Source organism: Phocoena sinus, chromosome 8 (assembly GCF_008692025.1).
Source record: "Phocoena sinus isolate mPhoSin1 chromosome 8, mPhoSin1.pri, whole genome shotgun sequence".
Taxonomy (NCBI): Eukaryota; Metazoa; Chordata; class Mammalia; order Artiodactyla; family Phocoenidae; genus Phocoena; species Phocoena sinus.
The window spans coordinates 62,385,686-62,409,951 of NC_045770.1; the positions used below are offsets into that span (position 1 = coordinate 62,385,686).

At 49.1% G+C, this 24,266-nt stretch overlaps 1 protein-coding gene across 7 annotated transcripts in view; it reads left to right on the top strand.

Annotated features, from left to right (window-relative positions):
* Window positions 1-24,266, top strand: part of PPFIBP2 (PPFIA binding protein 2) — a 159,223-nt gene that overhangs the window by 57,990 nt on the left and 76,967 nt on the right. Inside the window, exon 1 of one of the 7 annotated variants that reach the window (XM_032639344.1) lies at window positions 6,851-7,566. The exons of the other annotated variants lie outside the window; for them this stretch is intronic. Within the exon in view, the coding sequence (XP_032495235.1) occupies window positions 7,519-7,566 (48 nt within the window). The 5' untranslated portion in view covers window positions 6,851-7,518. Of the gene's footprint in view, window positions 1-6,850; window positions 7,567-24,266 lie in introns of those variants that run through there. 7 annotated transcript variants of the gene reach the window in all.

Here is a 24,266-nt window from a genome sequence, read left to right on the forward strand (position 1 = left end):
TCATTAGACATCTGCGCAGGCCCAGTTTTAGGGTGGTGCCATCCAGTCCCTTGTGGGCTCACACTGGGCAGGAGCTGACTCCAAGTTCCTGTAAAACAGCTGGGCTGCATGAAGCTGGGATGGTATGCAATTAAAGGGAGGAAAACAGAAAGAAAAAACAAGTGAACTTAATGAAGGCAATTTACAAGCAAAGGGGTTTTAGCAAGCTGTTCCCTTATCTGTTGTTCTATAAGACAAGTTCAATCATTTCTATTATCAGCTTCTGTTAACTCTGTGGGGCACAGTTTCAGTATCTGAACTCTGGGCTTAGCCTCAGAAAGTTGGTGAAGTGCCAAAGCGCTTCGGATGGGGCTCTTGTATAGGAAAGGTTCCTGGAGACCAAGGCGAGCGGGGATCACGGAGCCTGGCCTGCAGAGAAGCATCAGTGAGGCTGTCCTGTGATAGCAGAAGAGTGGGAGCCTCTTTCATGGTTGGCAGACGGGGCTCAGCTCAGAGTCAGGACTCGTAGAGGATGAAGCTGAGGCCCAGGCTGGAAGGCTGCAGCATCTCTGCTGTGATGGGAATGGAGCTGAGTTCCGGAAAGGGGCCACCTGTTCCTCTCCCTGCAGCTGCCTCCTAGGCCTGTGGTGACCTGGGGGGATGAAGCCCTCAGGGAGAGTGGAGTCCGTAAAGGGCTGGTCAGCCAGCTTCGAGTGGGCCCTGCAGGGCTGGGGAAACAGCCAGCTAGCGGGGGAAGCGGGCGGGTGACCCAGGTTCTTGGGAGATGCCCAAGTGATACCAGAGCCGGCAGGGTCTGCAGATGGAGCAGCTCCGGGGCCTTCTCTAATAGTCGGGTACACACACTCCTCATCTGCAAGGCATCGGTCTGTTCCACTGTTTCATTACTTCAGATGTGGGTCAGGGAGATTTTTGGTGAAGACCTGAGGCTTCGGAGGCTGAAGGTGAAGTCTGAAGAAAAGCAGGTAAACCCAGCAGCCGCGGAGTGTGGGCACGTCAGGGCAGAGCCCGGGCTCCAGGGCGGGGGTGGGGGGGGGGGCGGCTTGGCAGAGACGCTCCAGAGGGGCTGTTCTCTGTGCCGCCCTCTGGAAGCAGTGTTCGTGGAGTCGGTGTGGCCTCCCAGAGGGCCCATGCTCTCCTCAGCCAGGGTGCGGGTGTCCTGGCCAGCGTGCTTGGGCAGGTGGAGGGGAGCAAACCAGGGTGAAGCGGTGTGGGATGAAGCGGTGTGGGATGAGGCAAAAGGCCAGCTCTCTGCCACTCGCGTGTGGCCACGGGTGAACCTCTCTTCCCTCCTCTGGGACTGTTTCCCTACTGGAAAGGAGAGCTGGTCTGACAGTCCGTCTGCAGGATCCGGCCACACATTTCAGTCCTGCAGTTTAAAGGCTATAGAGCGGCCCCCCCTGGTAGCCACCAGCCCCTGCCTTCCTCAGTCTAGACATTTAGGTTTGCAAAGGGGAGACAGGTTAGGGAGCCCCTCTAGGCACAGCTGCCCCATGTCGGGGCTCGGCCGAGGCCGCCATCTCTGATCATCTCCGGAGCCGTGAAATGGGAGGCCCTGAATCGGCAGCTTCCTCTGGGCCTGGCTGTAAGGGAAGTAAGGCCCCTCTGGGGTGTGTGCTGACCTGTGTCAGTCTGTCCGTCAGATGTTCGCGTGCTCTCAGCTACCTTCTTATCCAGTCTCTCCAGAAACAAAAAGACCAGCCCAGGAGGGTGCACGGCCACCCCCATTGTCAGTGCAGCCGCCGTGTCACAGATGGCGGCTCCTTCAGCTCCCGGCGCTCCGACGTTCCCGCTAGGTTCAGCCCTCAGTCTTTCTTTCCGGCCAGAGAAGCAAATCTGCTCACCATATTAAAAAGCCAGAGGAGTTACAAAAAAAATAAAGGGGGGGGGGGAGAAGCTGTTTTACAAATTATAAACCGTGAGCTTGAGTTTCTTGTGCCCTGCGATTCGTCTCTCTTCTCCGCTCAGGGCCAGGAGCAAGAGATGGGTGGGGTATTTATGTGGCAAACATGTTCATTTTGAAAAGTCACAGACGGGAGTTTTATAGGAAAATCTTGGCTTTCTGGATGTTAGAAAAGGGGAACTTTGGTGATTGTTTTTCAAAAAAGGAAACAAGTGAAGCCTATGCGTGTTTCTTGCTCTCCCCACTATAGGTGTGAACTTGAGAGCTCGAGAGTTGTAGGTGTCAGCGCTCTCTTTCCTGTGCTTCTCTCCCAAGGGACTCCTGCTAGGCTGGTGTGCTGGTTGTGGGGAGGCTCTTTGTCTCTGTGCAATACTGGAAGAAGCCACTAGGTGGGAGTCAGGGACAAATGCTGGAAAGTCTAAAAGCCCAAGGAAGAAGGTATGGGCTTTATGTGAGAAAATAGCTGCCTCCCCCGACCCCCTCCCAACGCTTAGAGGACATAAGTTCCTCTCATTAATGAAGCCGCTGGACAGTGTACCTGAGTCAGCTGGAAAAAAGAATTATTTTCCTTGGAGCCCAGTGGATAAAGGGTAGGCCCGGGAGGCCTCCACTGTTTGTGGCGGGGGAAGGAGACCAGAGGGATGAGGGCCTGTCCTGGGAGCACAGAGTTGACCTTCCATTGTCAAAGGCGAGAAGATCTCTCCAAATACCTTTTTTTTTTTTTTTTTTTTTTTGCGGTACGCGGGCCTCTCACTGTTGTAGCCTTTCCCATTGCGGAGCCCAGGCTCCGGACGCGCAGGCTCAGTGGCCATGGCTCACAGGCCTAGCCACTCCGCGGCATGTGGGATCTTCCTGGACCAGTGCACGAACCCTTGTCCCCTGCATCGGCAGGCAGACTCTCAACCACTGCGCCACCAGGGAAGCCCTCCAAACACCTTTTAATTCCAGTGCCTTTTGCTGGTGCGCTATTAATTAGGGTGGCCTCCATTTCCTGACCCTGCGTCTGTCGGGCCCTGCCCTAGAGAAGTCTCCTGTACCTTGGGGGATTTTGAATACGTTTTTTTCCTGTCACAGCACCCCAGATTGGGGGCTTTCAGCCACTACAAACTTAGCAGTTTTAATTTTCCTGGGTTTTGGGTTTCTCTCCCCGCCGTCCAAGTAAATTGTACCTTACTAAATTCCAGAGATCTGGCTTCTTTCAGATTTGACTTGAGACTGTTTCAGTCCCTCAGAACCAATGTTTATAAATGATCAAGAATGTGCAAACACTGGTGAAAGAGCAGATAAATCCTTCCCCGCTAAATCTCCTGCTTCAGGCCCAGGGGACGTGGTGGGCAGTGTTGCCCGGTTAGCATGACCTGAGGTCTGAGCATATGGACACACCCCCAACCCTCCCCCCGCAAAGAGGGCTTTGCCAGCACACCACCGGGCCTCCTTCCCTTTCAGGCACCCGCTAGCAGGTAGGGAGGCTCCAGAGGAGTCCCACTTCCAGGCAGGACTGTTTAGTACACTGGGCTCCAAGACCTTCCGAAAGTAGTCTCCTAACCTCTTACTCCTCACATATGGTCCTGAGACCAGCAGGTTGAGCATCACTTGGAAGCCTGTTCGCGATGCACAGTCTCGGGCCCCATTCCCAACCTGCTGGGTCCGAATCTGCATTTTCACAAGAAAGCCCCTCTAGCCCTGGTGATTCCTCCCCCCGGGGTCAGCAGTCTATGGCCTGTACTTGGCCTACTGCCTATTTCTTATTCCCTGTGAGCTAAGCATAATTTTTCTGTGTTTCAGTGATTGAGAAATCACAGGAAGACAATTTTTTGATGTGAACATGATGTAAAACTTGAATCTTAGTGTTCACAAAAAAAGCGTGGCTGGAACACAGCTACCCTCACTGCTTTCCACATTGGCTGTGGCTGCTTTTGCGCTACAAATGGGAGTCGACTGTCACAAACCATATGGCCCACAAAGCCTAAATCATTTGCCATCTGGCCCTTTACGGGCAGTGTGCCGCCCCTTCTGCTAACTCGTTTTGGAGGTGGGTCTTCGTGCTTGGACACCCTGGGGACCTGGGCTGCGGTGGCCAGAATGCCTGTTTCACAAGCAGGACTTACTTGCCAGCCCCGAGGAGCAGTGACCTCAGGCTAGCTCTTCCCTCTCCTCCCCTTCCTCTTCCAAGAGGCAGGCCCACGGTGCAGCGCACCTGTTGAAGGGCACAAGCCCGTCTGACTTACTAGGTCCGTCCTGACACCTGTCACCGTGGCCCAGAGGCCAAGGCTCAGGGCTGCACTGGAGCTCCGGATGCCAGTGAGAGGTCAGCAGAATAGCACGTGACCCCTTCTCGGTCCAAAGTTGTGCCCAGTTAGATGCTGCTGACTCCTGGCCGCTGGCAGGAGGAGGAGAATCTCAGGAACTCCATCCCCAATCATTCCCACGCATACATGGGATTCCGGCCAGATAAGTGACTTTCTTGGGTTCCCCTCCTGGACCCAGGGATAAGGAGGAGGGCAGTCTATATGAGTTCCCCTGACCACTCTGGCCTCTTAGCTGTGCTTCTGCTCCCCAAATGCTCAATTGCCTGCCCTTTGCCCTCAGCTGGCTGCCTCGTGTTCCAGACCGTAGTGAGTTGAGTCTGGTCGATGTGAGTTGCTTTCGGGAAGGCTCCGAGGGCCACAGGGTCACTGTAATGACTCCTATTGACGTATACTATGTGGTTCCTGAAAACGTCTCTCTTCAGTGATGGATCCAGGGAGTCCCTGGGAGTCTCTCTACTTCACAGGGCAGTGCTATAGAAGTAGGGCCGCCCCCATCCCGCCTTAATAAGGGCAGCCTAAATCTTTCTGAGTAACTACTAAGACCAGATAAAACCCAGGCTTTCAATCTTTTGGGAGTCATGGATCATTTAGATGACCTGAGGAAAACTATTTCAGAGAAATAGTGATTTATATACATTTTATGAACGTACTCAAGGGCCTGTCTGATCCTCCGAATCCCCTCTGTGGCCTACGGTGAGGAGCCCCTGGCTGGGATGGCCTTTGGGGTGAGGGGCTGCAGCCATGGCTTTGCTTCTAGGCCTTTGGAGTGCTATCTTGTGGATTCTGAGTTGAAGTGCAATATACTTAGGGGTTTCAAAAAAAAAAAAAAGCCTGAGGTAAGAATTGCTACTTGAGGATACCGTGAAAATATGTCAAGAATCTAGCTGCAGCGCGTCTGGATTCCCTCCCTCCCTCCTTTCCCTTTCTCCCCTCCTCACTCCCCACCCCATTCATCACACATGAGTTGAGCGAATAGATGAAGCTGGCTCTGTCTTGTCTTCTCTGAGTCGAGCATCTTCACCCTGGGGAAACTCGTTTTCTCCACGTAGAGTTTCAGGTTTATCTTTCCAGTCTCACCATTTGAGCCTCACTCTTTCACGCGGAGAATGTTCAGGTTCTTACCATGTGCTAGGAATCATGCTAGGCGTGGAGATCAGAGCCGTCAATCAGGGCTCACGCGTGTGCTCCCGTCTGGTGAAGCGGTCAGATGTGTAAACAAGTGTGGTTCAGTGCCGCAGGGCAGGTGGTGACACGGGGAGGGGGGTGGGTGGGTGCCGGGGAGCCAGCTTCCCCAGAGACAGGTCGGAGTCAGCGAGGCTGAGGGGCAGCCATGTTGCCGCCTGGTCCCCTCTTTTTCCTCCTCTCACACCAGAACCTACCAGCGGACACTGATCCCCCCGCCAAGGGTGGGCAGACCTCTCCCCATACAGCCCCCAAATCAGCTGTCTTGCCTCTTCCTCCCCGGAGCCCCAGGAACACCTTTATCATGTACCGCGTGGAAGTTCTTTACCCAGGGCAAGAAGTGGGTTTCAGTTGCCTTGGATGCTGGGCAGACGTGTGTTGACCAGATGAATTCATTTGACTTTCCCAGGTTTTTAGACAGAAAAAAGTAAAATGGCCTACCCACCCCTGCAGCCTTAGAGACCTTGACTAACACATCCTATCCTAGTTCTGGGCAGGGAACCTTGGCGGGTGAGGCCCGGGCTGCATTCTGGAACTGAGCCAGAGGCCAGAAGAAGGCCCTAGAGCTCAGGGCATGGGCAGCTGAGCCTGCTTTTCCTTTCTGGCCTCTGATCTGGGTGTGTCTCCAGGAATTTCCTCCTCCACTCATGCCAGCTGCTGGCCAAAGCCCTCCTCCTGCCGCCTCTGTGTTCTGTGTGGGCTGGGCCAGCCTGCCGGGGACTGTGTGTGTTTTCTGCCTTGTCCTCGGGCCCTGCTTCTGGGCTGTGGACAACACCCAGCAGAGCCCTCTCTTGAGGTGGGAGCTCCAGGAAACCCCCTGGTGACCCCCAAGGGCGCCAGGGAGGCCCACGCAGTCACAAGATGTGTGTCTGCAAGTCATTTCGGGCAGCAGGGCTCAGAGCCCTTGCGTGTAACCACAGTTCCCGTTGCACCCACATCAAAGCCTGCTTTCATAACCGGTCAGAGCCGAGGGCCACACGTTGAGGGCTGGGCAAGGGAGAAAAGCTGTTTTTAGGGGAGCTCTCAGAGGAGGCGGGAATGTGAGGAAGCGGGGGGCAGCCTGTGGGGAATGCTGGACAGACCACCCTGGCAAGCCAGCATGTGACCTGCCAGTAAGAAGGCAGATACAGCTCCCTGTCTCCTCAGCCTGCTGCCTTCCCAAGGCTCCCACCCAGAGTGCTCCCTAGATCTCACGGACACACGTGAGGTGGCCTCACCTGGCTTGTGAAGCAGCTAGTCTGGGCTGGGGACAGCCAGCGAGGCGGGCACTTGACAGAAGCTCTGCGGCCCCGGGGAGCCCTGTGGTGATGGCTGACAGCAGAGGTCTCGCAGCCTGCAGCACCGGATGGCGCCCCCAGTGCCCAGGACGGCAAACCCCCAGCAGGGCCAAGAACCCAGACTGGAGCTGCTTCTGAATTTGTTCTTATTTGGAAACGACTGGCTTCCCTCAGGGCACAGCCCGACACCAGCCTGGAGGAAGAGGGGTAGGCGTGGGCTGCTGGGTGGGAGTCAGGCTGTGTGTGGGAACCAGCAGTTCCTCCAAGAGCAGCGCTTATTTTTAGTCTTCTCCCCAGTCCCAAATAAACTGAGAGCAGCTGGGAGCCTGTGGGTAAATGCAGAGTGGAGCTGAGACAGGAAACCGGGGTCTCTCCCTAATGAGTTCCAGCCACTCCAGAAGGGGGAAGCCAGACGAGGAATTTTCTTCGGGACTGCTTCCCTCTGGCAGGCTCTGGTATTATCACCGAAAAGAATGTTCCCGTGTGTGTGTGTGTGTGTGTGTGTGTGTGTGTGTTTACAATTCCTGGCCAAGTCTGTCTTCCCCCCACCCCCCTTCTGCTAGGTTCCCCTGCTCTGCAGGCTCTGTGTCCCTGAGCTGGTGCCTGTGTGTGTCCGGGGGGGTGGGAGGTGGATACAGGAGCAGCACGGTCTGGTCTGAGCCACTGTGTCTCTGAAACTGTTTAGGGAAAGGCTGCCGGACGCAGGCCAGGGGACTTGGGGAAATTTGAACACAGCTTGACGTTCCTGAGGGGGAGGGGGCAGAAGCAAGGAAGAGGAGAGAATTTGGTCTCTGGCCAGAAAAAGGGCTTTTTCAACCAAGGAATCTAACTGCTGACATGGGTACCCAGCATGGATGGGGATATTGATGTTTACAAGCATTTCGCGTGGCTGAAGAGGGTAAGTGACTGGCTGCTTTGTCTGGGTCTCCGTGGAGATGAGTGAGGGGAGAGACACTGTGTGTGTGTGTGTGTGTCTGTGTGTATGTGCGTGCGTGCGCGTGCGGAGGGGGGAGGTGTTTGTCCGGCGAAGCCCTGTCGTGGCCAAGTTCTCCATGAGAATCTAATTATAGACACTAGAGGAGAAAACAGTCAGCTGTCTTTGTTTCTCCTCTGACATTCTAGTGAATGAGCCTCTGCAGAAAGGCAAGAATGAAGTGAGGAGAGTTCGTTATTTTAACTTGAGCACGTGAACGGTTGGAGGCTCCAGACACCGTGACCTGAAGAAGGTGCCCACCACTTTTGGTGTGAGGATGCGGAGAGGCCGCTGCCTTTCAAACGCACTGGATTCAGAAGTTGTTGGGCTTCTTCTCTGCTCGGAAGTCATCTGGTGTGGAGATTAGTCAGTGTGCTGTCTGCCAAAAGAGCTGCTGCGTTGCGGGGGGGAGGCTCTCTGAAGTCCTCTTCTGCGTGTTTCTCAGAGGCCAAGGGCTGGCGTTGCAAGTCGTTCCTGCCGACTCTGTAGGGGTTGAGCGTGAGAGTGTGGGGTGAGTGCTGGGGGCTGGAGTAGCGTCCGCACTCACAGAACCCAGGCTCGCTCTTCTGTCACCATCTTTGAGCTGCAAGGATGGGTATCCATCTATTTTCACACTGCGGCTGAATGTTTTCAGAGGGAGGAAGGGCAAAAGCAGCTGACAGATAAGAGATCTGACCTTGTAACTGTAGAACAGGAGGGACAGGAAGTGTCCGGCTCAGAAGGTCCCCGACCCCGGTGCCCCAACCCTGGGCCTGCTTTGGCGTGCGCCCTCTGCACTTCTCACTCCGCAAATATTTATCAAGTTCTGGGTACTGGGTGTCCAGTGGTGAGCACAAAGTAGAACCAGTCTCTGCTCTTGTGGATCTCCCATCTACCACTTGGGAGATGCCAGTTAAATAGTCCCAGGAAATAAGCCTGAAATTTACAAGTTGATAAATACAGCCAAGAAGAGGAACTGTTGGTAGCCATCATCAAGGGCTGTTACTGATTGAGAAGGAGTAGTCAGGGGCCCTCTTTGAGGAAGTAACACTTCATTGAAAACTGAAGAAGTAGGAGTGAGTCAGGTGGAAAATGGGGTGAAGAACACGTCTGAGGGCGGTGATGGTTAGGAGCTAGGGGTGGGTTCCGGATCACACAGGACACGGAAGGCCACAGTAAGGGTTGTGGGTGACGTCGTTTGTATAATGGGAGACTTGTAGTAGGGAAGTGTCATGAGATACGTTGGGGAATCTAATTTGTATTTTATGAAAATTACTCTAGCCGTGATATGGTGTATGGTAAGCTGTGTCACGAAAAGTGAGGCAAATGAACCAAATTAGAGAGCTCAAGGGCTTGTTGGGATCAACTAGTACAAACCCCTCATTTAAAAAAGCCCAAGAGGGGGGCTTCCCTGGTGGCGCAGTGGTTGAGAGTCCGCCTGCCGATGCAGGGGACACGGGTTCGTGCCCCGGTCCGTGAAGATCCCACATGCCGCGGAGCGGCTGGGCCCGTGAGCCGTGGCCGCTGAGCCTGCGCGTCCGGAGCCTGTGCTCCGCAACGGGAAAGGCCACAGCAGTGAGAGGCCCGCGTACCACAAAAAAAAAAAAAAAAAAAAAGAAAGCCCAAGAAAGGCTAGGAACCTCATGGCTATTAGTGTTATGGCTATAAGTGGTGCAGCCTGATCTTGAACCCTGCTCTGTCTCCCAGTCCAGTTCTCTTTCCTCATTTCTATGGCCAAGTAGGTAGAAAATTATCGGTTTGGAACCCAGCAGAAATCTGTTTGTGCTCAGCCCCATCCCAGCTTTGGGATGGGGGCATTGCTGTCACCAGAGAGCATGCTGAGGTGACCAGACATTTTGGTAAAAGTTCTCATCCATTGTCTTAATAATTGAAAAAGCCTCGTTGAAAAGGTTTTGGAGGAAATAGGTGAGAAGTGCACTTCCCATCACTTTTTATTTTCTTGTATCCAACTGAAGCTTTTTAACCAGGAGGTCTTAACAGCCGCGATGTGCCTGGGATTGTAGGTGCCATGTCCCAGCCGCTGGGACAGATAACTTGTGCAGAAGTTGTAACTTGTGCAGAAGTTCTGTCTGTGGAGGAATTAATTCTGCATGCAAGGCAATGTAAGGAGGTTCTTTCAGTCCTGAGACCCAGGCTGTGAGCTCTGACTCTTTTGGATGGTGGGAAGTTGGCTGGGCGAAGCGCTAAGTGAGGAGACTTCAAACCCCCTGGGAAAGACTCATAGCAAAACATTTTTCTTCTACTTTTAAGGAGCATTAAAAAAACACACACAAAGTATTGGATATGTCATAGGCAGTATAATCAGTATCTTTCCTATTCTCTACCTGAAACACAACTGCCAGACTCTTCTTTTTAAAATCCCCTTTAAAAAAAAAAATTCTGGGCTTCCCTGGTGATGCAGTGGTTGAGAGTCCGCCTGCCGATGCAGGGGACGCGGGTTCGTGCCCCGGTCGGGGAAGATCCCACATGCTGCAGAGCGACTGGGCCATTGAGCCATGGCCGCTGAGCCTGCGCGTCCGGAGACTGTGCTCCGCAACAGGAGAGGCCACAACAGTGAGAGGCCCGTGTACCACAAATAAATAAATAAATAAAAATCCCTTTTCATCCTTTGACCCTGGTTGTAAGCCCCAGGATTTGCCCTTAGTCCGGACGAGAAAGCCGAGGCTTTTCTGCCTGCTTGGCTTTTAAGACTTTTTTTTTTTTCTTTGCGGTACGCGGGCCTCTCACTGTTGTGGCCTCTCCCGTTGCGGAGCACAGGCTCCGTTCGCACAGGCTCAGAGGCTGTGGCTCACGGGCCCAGCCGCCCCGCGGCACGTGGGATCTTCACGGACCGGGACACGAAACCGCATCCCCTGCATTGGCAGGCGGACTCTCAACCACTGCACCACCAGGGAAGCCCTAAGACATTTTCTTAACCTGGCCTCAACTTACCTTTTTAGTTTCATCATTTATATCTATTTATATTTACTTTAATTTCATCTTTTTATATCTGACGAGCTCCCACGTGTAGTCCTTGCCTTTTCTGAGCTTCTACCTCCATGTCCTCCTCCTACTTCCCACCCACTTCATCTGACTCCATCAGGGCTCTCCTTTTCCATCAGTCCTTTGCTGACCTCCTCCCTGTATTGCATGCAGTGGACTCCAGCCTGGGTGCCCAGCACTTTCCATCTGCCTGGCTCACCCACCCCCTTCCCACGTGCTTCCTCAAGCTGGGGTGGCTTGGAGAGCAGGTCTCTCTTAGCTCAGGTTTTTGAAGGTGGAAACATGCTGTTTCTTTCATGTTCCCACACACGGGGTGGTTCCAGCAGAAGAGGTGCCTGGATAAGGTGTGACCTGGTAGGCTGGGAACCCTTGCCCTTGGACCAGTCCAAGAGGTCAATGCCTCGGAGCAAGAGAGTCTTTGAATTTTGGGACAGTAAGGGGAGATGCCTATGGCTAAGAAGGCCCAAAGCTAGAGGAGAAGCATTTGGTGAGAAAAGAGACATTGTCTCGTGGCCTTTGGAGGACGGGATACTGCGTACTGTTTAGCTAAGCACATGCGGTTTGAAGTAAAGCCTGGGTTGGGCTCTTGGCTTCGCCACACTTACTAGCTATGTGATCTTAGGCATATTATCTGAAATCCTGGAGTTCTTCATCTATAAAATAAGGAAGGTAATAGTGCCAGCCACATACAGGTTTTATGAGGATCAAGTAAGATAATGTATGTTAAATGCTTAGCAGAGAACCATGCACGTAGGGAACATTCAATAAAAGTTAACTGCTCTTGGCCATTACCAGGAAGGAGGATATTGAAAGAGGAACAGAGGGGACCAGTTTGCTTCTCTCCTAGGAGTGCATCTTAGGCCATCATTCCTTCAGCTTAGGCCCCTTTCCACATTCCAGGTCAAGGTCTCAAAGCAAAGACCGGCAGGAGACAGCTGGGACCTGGCCCACCATGAGTAGCCAGAGGCCCCAGTGGCTGCTGAGAGAAGGCTGACCAGGGCTGGTCCTCCAGTGCCTTCCCCGACAGACAGATCCTTGGGACAAGGTAATTTCCTACCACAAGCGTCCAGAGGGTCTCCGCCCCTCAGCTCTTTGGTTCCTGACTGACTCACAAACAGCTCACACCTGCCCTGCTTTGAGATCAGAGGCTCCAACCCACATAGTCCTGAAAGAGCTTCTCAAAATAGCAACAAAGCAGGGTCTGTGGAGTCCACCCGCTGCCCTCTGAGCAGGAGTTTGTTTTCCCAGGAACAGAAATCCCAGTACTGTGAGCATCTTCACACCACTGCTGGCTTCTAGGACTCTGTGTTGGAGCCAAATTCCAAACCGAAGTCACAACCCCGTCCACCCCACCCCCACCCCCTAAGAAAAAAACAAAAACGGAATCATCATGGCTCCCCCATGCAATTGGCTTGGGTTCTGTAGTACAGTATGGGATGAACTCAAACTGCTAATGTGAGACTTTATTCTGTGTCATCTGGTGCTCAAACGGTTGATCCAGTAGCCTGGCCACTTGGGCCAGGAGAGCTGCAAAGACATCCTGGCCCCAGACATTGACTTGCCTTGTACTCAAGTCAGAGTGCAATTAAAGTTGAAGTAGGCAGCAGCTTCTGTGAAAGTTGTTTGCACTGGATAAGAACGCGGATCCTGTATCGAACTCCTTGGGTTCATATCTCAGCTCTGTGTGACCTTGGACAATTGATTTACTCTCCCTGGGGCTCAATTTTCTTGATTGTAAAATATGGATAATAGTTCAATGTATGTAAAGTGCTTAGAAAATGCTTCATAGATGTTATGGTGACGATGACCTCGGCAGACAGCCTCTGGTTACTCTAGAGCCATGCGCCCAAACTTGATTCTGGGCAGAGAGATTTTTTCAAGACCAGGAGGAGGATGACAGTGGGTATGGTTACTCAAGGGTTCTAGCTGTCCTCATTTTCCTAAGGGTACATCCCATCTTTAGCCAATGCACCCAAAATGTCCACCCATCATATTCTCCAGCATAGTTTAGGAGCTAGAATTTTGCCATCTGTGACTCCTGTCTGCCAGCTGTTTGGAGAGGCCCTCACACGTCTTTCCCAGCAGGGTTTGGCAAAGGGGCATCATACCAGGGTCATTTGCTGAATAGCTTGGGTGGGTGCTCCAGAGCAGCACAGCCATTGGTAGTTCCATGAACTGGCATCGGCACTTGGGGGGCGGTGTCCCTTGACTCATCCCTGCATTCTTCCCTCCCCCATCCCTGTATCAGCTCTTTCACACTTTTCCATTTGTCCCCAACCTTACACTCCCCTCTCAACTGATGTCACCACCTACTTCATTGAAAAAAATTAGCCACACGTAGATGAACTTCTCATCTTCCCTCCCCACCACCACAAAAGGTAACAGTATTCACAGCCATCATTTTTCTTTTTTTAAGAGGAATATGAAAAGCGTGTTTTTTTTATATAAATTTATTTTTGGCTGCTTTGAGTCTTCGTTGCTGCACGTGGGCTTTCTCTAGTTGCTGCGAGCGGGGGCTACTCTTTGCTGCGGTGCATGGGTTTCTCATTGCGGTGGCTTCTTTTGTTGTGGAGCACAGGCTCTAGGCATGTGGGCTTCAGTCGTTGTGGCACGTGGGCTCAGTAGTTGTGGCTCATGGGCTCTAGAGCACAGGCTCGGTAGTTGTGGCGCACGGGCTTAGTTGCTCCGCGGTATGTGGGATCTTCCCAGACCAGGGCTCGAACCCATGTACCCTGCATTGGCAGGAGGATTCTTATCCACTGCGCCCCCAGGGAAGTCCCCACAGCCATCATTTTTCAACTTCCTTTGGTTTCATGGGTCAGGAGTCCCTTCTCTCCACCAAGGCTATCCCAGTATCCTGTTCTCCTGATCCAGTGCTATTCCACGTCCTGTTGTTCTCCGATTGTTTCTTCTCTTTACTCTGCCCTGCCTCCTTGTCCCATGTCCTTGGCAGAAAACGCTTCTCCTTGATTCTTAGAGAAAAACAAAACTGTCTCTGACCATGTACTTTGTCTCTCCATGCTGCCTTATAGAACTTACCCTCTTTTCACCATCAGGAATCTTGAAATCAAGAGCAGGCTAAAAACAACTCTACTCCTTCCTGGTCACTCCCAAACCCACTTCACATTGGCTTTGTCCCTAAGAAAGCTTTTGAAGTCCTTCTATAATGTTCTTATTGCCTCTAGTTCCCAAGCAACGTTTCCCATGCATTTTCCCTGGAATTCATTCCCATTTGGGCATCTTGTAGGTTTAATGAAATTCCTGTGACCAAAGGACCAGCTCCTCTCTTTGGCCCTTACCTAATCCCACATTTTCCACCTGTGGATCTTTCTCTTACGCTATTTGATTGATGAAATGCCTGGACCTTCTATCTCAGGAGCCAAGATACATCAGGCCGTTTACTTCTAATGCCTCCAGGTGAGCTGAAACAGTCACAATCGCTCCTCCGTCCCCAACTCTGGCACCTGATGCTGCCCCTCTGCCTCCGACAGGCATTTTTAAGAATCATGCGTCAGTGTGTCTCTTGGAATTGGCCAGATGAGGAAAGAGCACCACTCAAAGAGCCTCCTGTTCTTCCTCTGCTCCTGGCTTTAGTATGCTCCCTTCACAAGATACTAGCACGCTTGTAAATACCACTTCTCCTACAGTCGAGTGCTGTAGGTTCCTTACGCATCCAGCCACCTGATCAAGAGAATTTAGCAAGGACTAAGCTTATGCCAGGCTATAATTTTGGAACAAGATCTTGGTGAATCCAGGGCATTTCTCTCACCTCCAAGTCCTGCTTCCCAGGATGATCAGTTAGGAGCCTTGGTGTGCATCACACCAGCCCCTTGGTTGGAAAGCTTATAGATAGACTGTCAAGAGATTCTTTGTTTTCTGTGTTAGTTCTGGGAAACCAGAATATCTGAAGGGTGGCGATCGTGGCTTCATGGATAGCCTATCTGTATCAGGAAGACTCTTTCCAAAGATACTGTTCTCTATTCTGGGGGAATTCCGTCGTAGCTTTCAAGACTCAGTCTTTCAAGTGGGGACTCCACTGTAAAGCCTCTCCTCCCCCTTGAAGGTATAATCGATTTGTCCCTCCCCTATGCCACTGCTGCTGGCTTACACACAACTAACTCTATTACTCAGCCATAAAAAGAGACGAAACTGAGCTATTTGTAATGAGGTGGATGGACCTAGAGTCTGTCATACAGAGTGAAGTAAGTCAGAAAGAGAGACAAATACCATATGCTAACACATATATATGGAATTTAAGAAAAAAATGTCATGAAGAACCTAGGGGTAAGACAGGAGTGGAGACACAGACCTACTGGAGAATGGACTTGAGGATATGGGGAGGGGGAGGGGTGAGCTGTGACAAAGCGAGACAGTGGCATGGGCATATATACGCTACAAAACGTAAAATAGATGGCTAGTGGGAAGCAGCCTCATAGCACAGGGAGATCAGCTCGGTGACCTCCTGGAGGGGTGGGATTGGGAGGGAGGGAGACGCAAGAGGGAAGAGACATGGGAACATATGTAGATGTATAACTGATTCACTTTGTTATAAAGCAGAAACTAACACACCATTGTAAAGCAATTATACTCCAATAAAGATATAAAAAAAAACAAAACAAAACTAACTCTATTACAGTACTTATCACGTCTCAGTGTAAGACTACAGAGCTCTTTCAAGGCAGGGACTGCCTAGCACAGGGAGTGGCACCTAGTAGGTGTTCAGGAATATTTAGTCACTGAATAGATAGCTGAATTGAAGCATAATTATGTGAACATTGGTTGACCAAGCTATTTAATTTGCTATTCATGAACTTTGCCCGTCCCTGATGGTGGATCATTTGATAGTGACAACCCCACCAGCGACACTTAGCCTCCCCTTATATATAATTGCAACTAAGAGAGATGGAGGGCATAAGGAGGTCAAGGTCAGGATAGGATCTCTCTCTCGTTGGGCTCCTGGTAGCTAAGGACCTGACTGTACTCTACTCACGCTGCATTTTGAAGAAACTTCTTTACCTCTGTGCCAGAGGTAGTGGATGGGCTTGGCTATTGTTGGGAAAAAGTGGTTTTATAATAACTTCCAGAAAGGCCTTAAATTCCTTAACCAAAACATCTAGGAGAAGTTTTCCTTTTTACAAGCACCTGCTTGCATTCATTCTGCTTGATTCCTTTGGTGATGGGTAACCTGAGCCATGTAATAGAAGTTGTAGCTTCTATGATCTACTTCTTTTTTATTTTTTTGGTCCTTATTTTTTAAGGTCTGCATTTTCCAAGTTTCTCAAAAGCTTGTTATGTGAGTGGTGGTCCTGAGCTTGAAGTATAGCCTTACTGACTTTCACATCTCCCCTGTGCTTGGCAGCCATGGCTCTCTTGAGGTGGGTTTTCTGGATTTGATATGATCCCCTTGACTAGGAGCTGTCTCACAGGGGAGCTGACTTCCTTAGGCTTTTCCCACACTCCGTGCTCGCATACCAAGTGACACCCCCCACGCGACCTCTCCTCCACACCACTTGTTTGTTCTGGAACCAGCACTTTCCCCGTGTCCAGTGAAGTGCCATGCTGACAGGAGGTCCCGTGGGACATTGCCTTCACCCAGCATCCCCGAGAGTGTGCCAGAGCACGCTTGGAGGGCACACAGAGGCCAGCAGAGGCCAGCCAGGTTGTGAAGGAGTCAGACTCCTGGGGATTCTGCACGGCCCCCATCCGTGCCACCAAGCACCCCCTCCAGAACTCTGCAGAGACCTAATATGGCCATCCCTTTGCCAAGCTACAGTGGAAGGACCAAGAGCGAGCAGGCATCGTGGAAGCTGACCAGCCACTAGAGTCAGAGGGTGATGGCTCTGAGGAGGCTGCTGGGGGCGGGGGCTGGTTGGTGGGGGCACAGCTCAGCTGGAAAGCTCATGTTTAACCTAAATTTGACCTGACTTTCAGATTGGAACAGAAAGAGAAATGCAAGTGTTGATGATTAGTCATTATTAGCTATTGAAATTTTCACTGTGCTCATTATAAACTGTGCTCCTGTAGATGCAACTCCAAACATGGGCATCTTTTCAGAGACGATGGAAAGGGAACAGGTTCGAGGCTGTGCACCGCAGGCATGATTCCAGGGCTCTTAGCTAACAATGGGTTCTGTGTTGTCCCTTAGGCACTTGTTTTCTTTCCAGCCCGAAAGTATTTTGGTTATTGTAACTTTGGGTTGTTTGTTCAGATCTTTAGATACTTCATAGGTATCCTAATCAGAAATGTTGCCTTCTTTTGTTCTTTTGCACAAAACGAATGAGTTCATTAAAGCTGTCCGTGCAAGGGAAGAGCTGTGTCTTAACTGCATTTCAGTCTTTTAGTTTAAACAAAGCCATTTCAATGAGTTCCGTGTTTCCGCGATCATTCAAAAACTGTTTATATTACATGGAGGAAATATTAGAGCATCCTGCTCTAAAGAGCTTTCTGCACTTTTTTTCCCACACGTCTTTGTTTTTAATGACCTAACTGATCATCTGTGTCACTCTGTGAGGTATGATCTCCTCTATTTAAAGGATGGGAAGCTTGAGATGAGGTGACCTACTTGAGCTTGTGCATGGTTAGTGCAGCCTCACCTCTTAATCGTTCCCAGCTATCATTCTGCACAGGAGGTCCTACCTTGTAGAGGAGAAGGCTGCAGGAATTCTGTACATGAATATGGAAGCCCCCAACAAAGTCCCCAGGGATCCCCTGCTTTGAAATCCAGCTGAGCAAAGGGTGGGAACAGGGAAGCTGCAGCTCTCAGACCTGGCATTTGTACAGCTATACAGGACGTGTTAATTCTTTCAATATAGCTTCTTAAACAGTTGTTAGGTGTTTTTATGTTCTTATAGCCCTTCATTTATTCATTTCCCATCCACCCTTATATCTTTTAGCCCTACTTTAGCTTCCTGTTTATTTCTTGTTGTGTTTTAACCTATTTTTGTTTATTTCATCTCCCCCCCCCCCCCCCCCCCCCCCCGCCAACACACCCCCAGTTGATGCCATGGGCCTGCTGCATCTTGTATCATTCCCTGAATTAACCTTCTTGTTCTGCTTGGGAAATAAGAATGGAGGCCAACAGGTGGTGGATAGAAAGTCATCCATTTCACACACAAAGGAGAATGGGTTCCTTTTTTATCCTCATGCATCCCACACAGACACACCCTCTGCCACAAAGTAGATCCCTATTAGCCCTTGATGATAATCTTGGTTTTAACTATATTTGGCTCAGAACTAACAATTCTGTCTTTAAGTTTACCAGTGCAAGCAAATCAAGCAATGGTAGGTAGAATCCCTTTGTAATTCAGTACTATATCCAAATAGCAGGAATGCTTTCTTGTAAGTCTGTTTCCAGAGGAATGAATTTCAGTCAATTGACTGATCACCATTTGAGACAAATGCATTAGCCAGGACTTTTGGTTGCAAGTAACAGAAACTTGGTTTGAACCAGTGTAGGCCAAGAGGGGACCAATAGGAAGGGCAGGGATGTATCATTGCCTTTGGACAGCATGAACCAGGGGTGAGAATGCCACCAGTCTCTCTTTCTTGGCTTTCATTTGTGTGTTGGCTTCATAGCTTACTCCTGCTACAAACCAACTTCCTCCACCTGGAAGAAGACATGTCCACTGACAACCTTTGAACCTTGTAGCACAACTACTACCATTTTCTGTTTCCAAGTTTAAAAATGCAGAGGAAAGATTCCAACCCTCTAAGCTTTGCATCAGGAGGTTGGAAGGGGTGAAAATATCTCTAAGGAGATGGCAGCCCTCACTCGTGCCACATAGTTATAGCAAAGGTCATGACCCCAGCCTGTTCCTTTCTCTTAGCAAGAGAGCAAGAGGGAAATAGACTAGTCTGGTTTTTTTTTTTTTTTTTTTTGCAACTAATGATAAGGGTTTTGCCTCTGTGTGTGTGTGTGGGGGGGGGGAACCTTAAATATCCTCTGATAATCACGTCCCTGATAAAAAGGCAATGTCCCCCAAGATATGGAAAACCTATTTTATTTCTTGAGTCTGCTAGCATTCAGCTCTTGGTGCATGAGGAACCTAACCGAGAGTAAACTCCTTATTCACTGACCCGTGGAAGAGGTGGAGGCAGGACTCAGATTAGTCTAGTGTTTTTGTGTAGCCCCGAATGCCCTTTATATAGAGACTCTGTCCATACTGGAATCTTGGTGGTCAGTCCTGTGCTTCCTGGACCCACACGGTCCTTTCTCCATCCTCCCACTTCTCTCCTAATCACTGAGTCTGATTAACTATCATGGTCAACTCCATGACCCCCAACCGTGGATCAGCCTGCACGGCTGCTACATCATCCTGAAGCCTCTCTCTTCCATTTAGAGATGGCTTAGACGATAGCCCCACTGTAGGCTGTTGATAGCTGGAGCTGTATATTAGGCCTGTGCAGTCTCAGCATCAACAGTGTCTTGGGTCTTCTAGAAAGAGGGCCACAGTCTGTAAGAGTCAAGGTGCTGTGTTGTCCCTGTTCCAGGAGACTCTCAGCAACGTCACTCTCAAGGCCTGGGGAAGACCTTTTTTTTTTCTTTTAATTGAAGTATAGTTGATTTATAATGTTGTGTTAGTTTTTGTTGTATAGCGAAGTGATTCAGTTATATAGATATAGACACAGATATTCTTTTTCAGATTCTTTTCCATTATAGGTTATTATAAGATGTTGAACATAGTTCCCTGTGCTATACAGTAGGACCTTGTTTATCTATTTTATATACAGTACTGTGTATATGTTAATACCCAACTTTTTTTTTTTAATTTATTATTTTTGGCTGCGTTGGGTCTTTGTTGCTGCGCACAGGCTTTCTCTAGTTGCGGCGAGTGGGGGCTACTCTTTGTTGCCGTGCGCGAGCTTCTCATTGTGGTGGCTTCTCTTGTTGCAGAGCACAGGCTCTAGGCACGTGGGCTTCGTTAGTTGTGGCACGTGGGCTCAGTAGTCGTGGCTCATGGGCTCTAGAGCACAGGCTCAGTAGTTGTAGCGCACGGGCTTAGTTGCTCCTCAACATGTGGGATCTTCCCGGACCAGGGCTCGAACCCGTGTCCCCTGCATTGGCAGGCGGATTCTTAACCACCGCACCACCAGGGAAGTCCCCCAACTTCTAATTTATCCCTCCCCCATACCCCCTTTCCCCTTCGGTAACCACAAGTTTGTTTTCTATGTCTGTGAGTCTGTTTCTGTTTTGTGAATAAGTTTGTTTGTATCACATTTTAGATCCACATGTAAGTGACATCATATGATATTTGTCTTTCTCTGTCTGACTGACTTAGTATGATAATCTCTAGGTCTATCCATGTTGCTGCAAATGGCATTATTTCATTCTTTTCTTTTAATGGCCGAGTAATATACCATTGTATATATATACCACATCTTCTTTATCTGTGGACATTTAGGTTGTTTCCATGTCTTGGCTATTGTAAATAGTGCTTCTATGAACACTGGTGTGCATGTATATTTTTGAATCAGAGTTTTCTCTGGATATATGCCCAGGAGTGGGATTGCTGGATCATGTGGTAGCTCTATTTTTAGTTGTTTTTTCTTTTTTTAAAGAAAGGTATTTTAATTTTATTTTTATTTATTTTTGGCTGCGTTGGGTCTTCGTTGCTCGTGTGGGCTTTCTCTAGTTGCTGCGAGCAGGGGCTACTCTTTGTAGTGGTGCACAGGCTTCTCATTGCAGTGGCTTCTCTTTGTTGCAGAGCATGGGCTCTAGGCACACGGGCTTCAGTAGTTGCAGCATGTGGGCTTCAGTAGTTGTGCCTCGCAGGCTCTAGAGCGCAGGCTCAGTAGTTGTGGCGCACGGGCTTAGTTGCTCCACGGCATGTGGGATCTTCCCGGACCAGGGCTCGAACCCGTGTCCCCTGCGTTGGCAGGCGGATTCTCAACCACTGCGCCACCAGGGAAGTCCCTATTTTTAATTTGTTAAGGAACCTCCATACTGTTTTCCATAGTGGCTGCAGCAACTTATATTCCCGCCAACAGTATAGGTGGGTTCCTTTTTCTCCACAGCCCCTCTAGCATTTATTATTTGTGGACTTTTGCAGGTGGTCATTCTGACCAGTGTGAGGTGGTACCTCATTGTAGTTTTGATTTGCATTTCTCTAATAGTTATGTTGAGCATCTGGGGAAGACCTTGATGTGACGTTTCTGAGCTGTGTTTTATATTTGCCTCCAAGAGATCTGGGTTTTAGAAGATGGATTCCTTTATTCAAGACTTTGTCCAGCCTCTTGAGGGTAAAATTTTGATAGAAGCAAAGGTGGTTTAACTTCAATAGTCTTGGCTAAAGTTTCTGAGTTATTGACAATATACACACAAAAAGAACTCCCCGTGCTGCTTCAGTTCTGTGATATGAGAGAGAGGGAGTATGTTTCACTGTGGCGCTCTTCAATAAGCGCCGCAAGAGGACGTGGAAATGTCAACCTGTAGTTGCCATTTCACCTCCATAGGGTATGCAGATCCCTGGCCTTCACAATATCTCTTGGTCCCACACAATATTATATCAGGTAACTAACGTGAATTATAGTTTCAGGGATAGCTTTGACGATGGAAAGTTTAGATGAGAAGATTCATTTTTCCCTGTCACATTTGTAGAAATAACCATCAAAACAGAAGAGAAAAACTTGATCAGATATATGTATATCACACCTTAGCACATCAGAAGTCCATTGTACAGGTCTAGCCTAGGGGCTTAACATCATTAGGTGAGTAAAAATGACCTCTTTTTAATTTATATTTATCAATGGGTTGAGCATCCTTAACAGGGTAGAACAGTATAGAACTCTCCTTTAGATCACTTTCCATCCCAGAGCGGGGAGGAATCGAAACTTAGCATGTAACATCCTTCGGAATTCGGTGTGACTTTGTCCTCCTCGGTGGAATGCTGGCATGGTTCTCTCCGTCTGACTTTATGCATAGAGAGCTGGGCAACTGCTCTATCACCAAGTTACCTAATAGAGAATATGGACAAGACTTTTCCGAGACTCCCAAACCTGGAATCACTCAGGAACCCAGTTGATGATCTCAGTATTGATCCAAGACTTCTACTACAATTCCACTGTTAGAATTAAGGAAGCAGATGTAGCCTCTGAGAAAGCAAGCGCTTCTGAAAGTCGGGCAAAACAGAGCTGTGTCCCGACTCTGTCTTTTTAAACATGTTTATCAATAATTTTCATAACCTTCTGGCCTTTTATGCCCTGATGATACAGCCATTTTATAATCCAAGAATGATGCCCAAAAGTGACTGAACCTGTTGCCCAATTACTGGAATAAGGAGTATGCATTTATTCACTCAAAACTCAAATCCTCACCTTCGGCTAATAAACGTTGGCATTCGACAAGATGTTCTTCTTGGCCCTGTTCTCAGTTGCTTTCCAGGTTCTTCAAGCAGAGGTGTGTTTTATCCTGGTCTGTGACCAGCTAAGGCTTGAGTGCAGTTTTCTTGAGAGCTGTCCGTCTTCTGTAGAATGTGACAACACAGGACTCTGAACTTCACCAAAAGCAAGGGATAACGATGTAGCAGACTTCTTTCTGGGACATTGTTTCCATCTCACTCTTGTTTAATACCTTTCAGAAGCTTGCTAGAGAACAGCAGTGATTTTGGTCAACTGGATGAGAGGAAGATGCCCTGCTCGTCTACAATGGTGATTTGGGTCGAGGGAGGCACTTTTCTGCCACATGCAGCACAGCCACATGGGCCAGTGTGACTGCTGGGGAAGGATGTGCCCCTCAAGTCTGTTAGGGGAGGAAAAAAGCACCAAGAACTGTTCTAGCTACTCAAACGGTGCTTCTAGATTTTAAAATATATTTTAATTACTCAAGTAAATAAACTTTTTTTTTTTTTTTTTTTTTTTTGCGGTACGCGGACCTCTCACTGCTGTGGCCTCTCCCGTTGCGGAGCACAGGCTCCGGATGCGCAGGCTCAACGGCCATGGCTCACGGGCCCAGCCGCTCCGCGGCATGTAGGATCTTCCCGGACCGGGGCACAAACCCGCGTCCCCTGCATCGGCAGGTGGACTCTCAACAACTGTGCCACCAGGGAAGCCCAAACATATTTTTTTTTTTCCCCAAACATATTTTTATAAGAAGCTCAAATATTATAGTTAAAGCCCCTCTTGACCAAACCTCCCACTCCCAACTTTTCGTAGCCCAGAAACTTCCCCAAAAGAGAGCACTGTTAAGGGTCGTTCTGTAGCCTTCCAGACACTGGATCTATTTACCTTCATATATATATCAGTACTTGCGGAGCCGGATGGTACTGTTTTCTAGTATCACACCGCACGGTTCTTTGGGTCTTGCTGCTTTCACTGTCCAATATGTCTTGTATTTCTATGATGGTTCATAAAAATCTGCCTCGTTAAAATGCTACAGATTGTCCGTAATATGGGTGAACCACAGTTTATCCACTCCTCTATTAATGGATATTTAGGTTCAGACAGCATTTTTACACCTTATTTTAAGTGAACTTTCATACAATCACAATGTATAAAACAAAATGTATACTCATCTGTTCCTCAAGCTGTAACAGAGAGCTTACTGGTTTCGTACATGGTAACTTGGGCAAATAATCCATTTGTGCCTTGTTTGTATACTTTGTGTCTCAGTTCCTTTAAGTGTAAAATTAGAATAAAAATAGTACCTATCTAGCAGAGTTGTGGGAAGGATTAAATGAATTAATATATGTAAAGTGCTCTCGACAGTGCTTGGTACATGGTGAGCGCTGCCTAAGTGCCCACTTTGTGTCTAGAGCACGGTACTTGGACCACGTTGTATTGGTCTCCATAGAATTGCTTTGGTTTTTGGCCCACGTTATCCACTAACCTTTGACCTATTTTGAGAACATCACAGGAAAGCAGTGAGTTCTGCTGGGCTCCGTTTACTGTGAGGATATCATCACGAATGTTGTTTATCCCACTACACAGTCTCTCTGTGGAAACAAGGGATGGTTCTCCTTTCCTTAGGAAGAGCTGTGCTTCTCCTAGGCAGTTAGCTTGACTTTGCCACACTGATCTGTGCATCTTTTAACTCAGTAGTGCTTCCCTTTTTCCATTGGCTGCTAGAGTAGATTCAGTTTTTTTTTAATCTACTTCTAGCATGTGTTATGGACTCTATGGCATGCATTTTGTGTATTAACTGAACTTACGATATCAACTTCCTTCCTTCCTCTTTTTTTTTTTTTTTTTTTTTTTTTGGTCAACTAGCTGCCTCTCTGGGTGATTGCATGGGTAGGTCTTTTATCGTACGAACACACTGCACTCCATTTGACTGAGGCTCAGGTGGTGCGGTAGCTGTCCGGAGTCTTGTGGAAGGAGCCTTCCCTTCGTCTCCTTCTGGAGAAGTGCCAGCTGCCAGTGGTGGGTGGCCCTGTGCATGTGCTGACTTCGGCGCTGGATCCACACAGCTTCACTTGGGTGCCTGGGTCCTTTCTGTTCTCAGTCTCTCTCCTCTGAAAGTCACCATCATGTGGGTTCTTGGACAGAGAAGCAATTGACCTGCTGCTTAAGAGCTGTTTCCTTTCTTTTCTTGTTAGGCTCTGAGAAATGTAGGTTCTAATTATATCTTTGGATACTAGTCAGTGTTTGACCGTGTGATGACTGGAATATTAATGGAACAATAATAAACTGATACCAACACAAAGAAG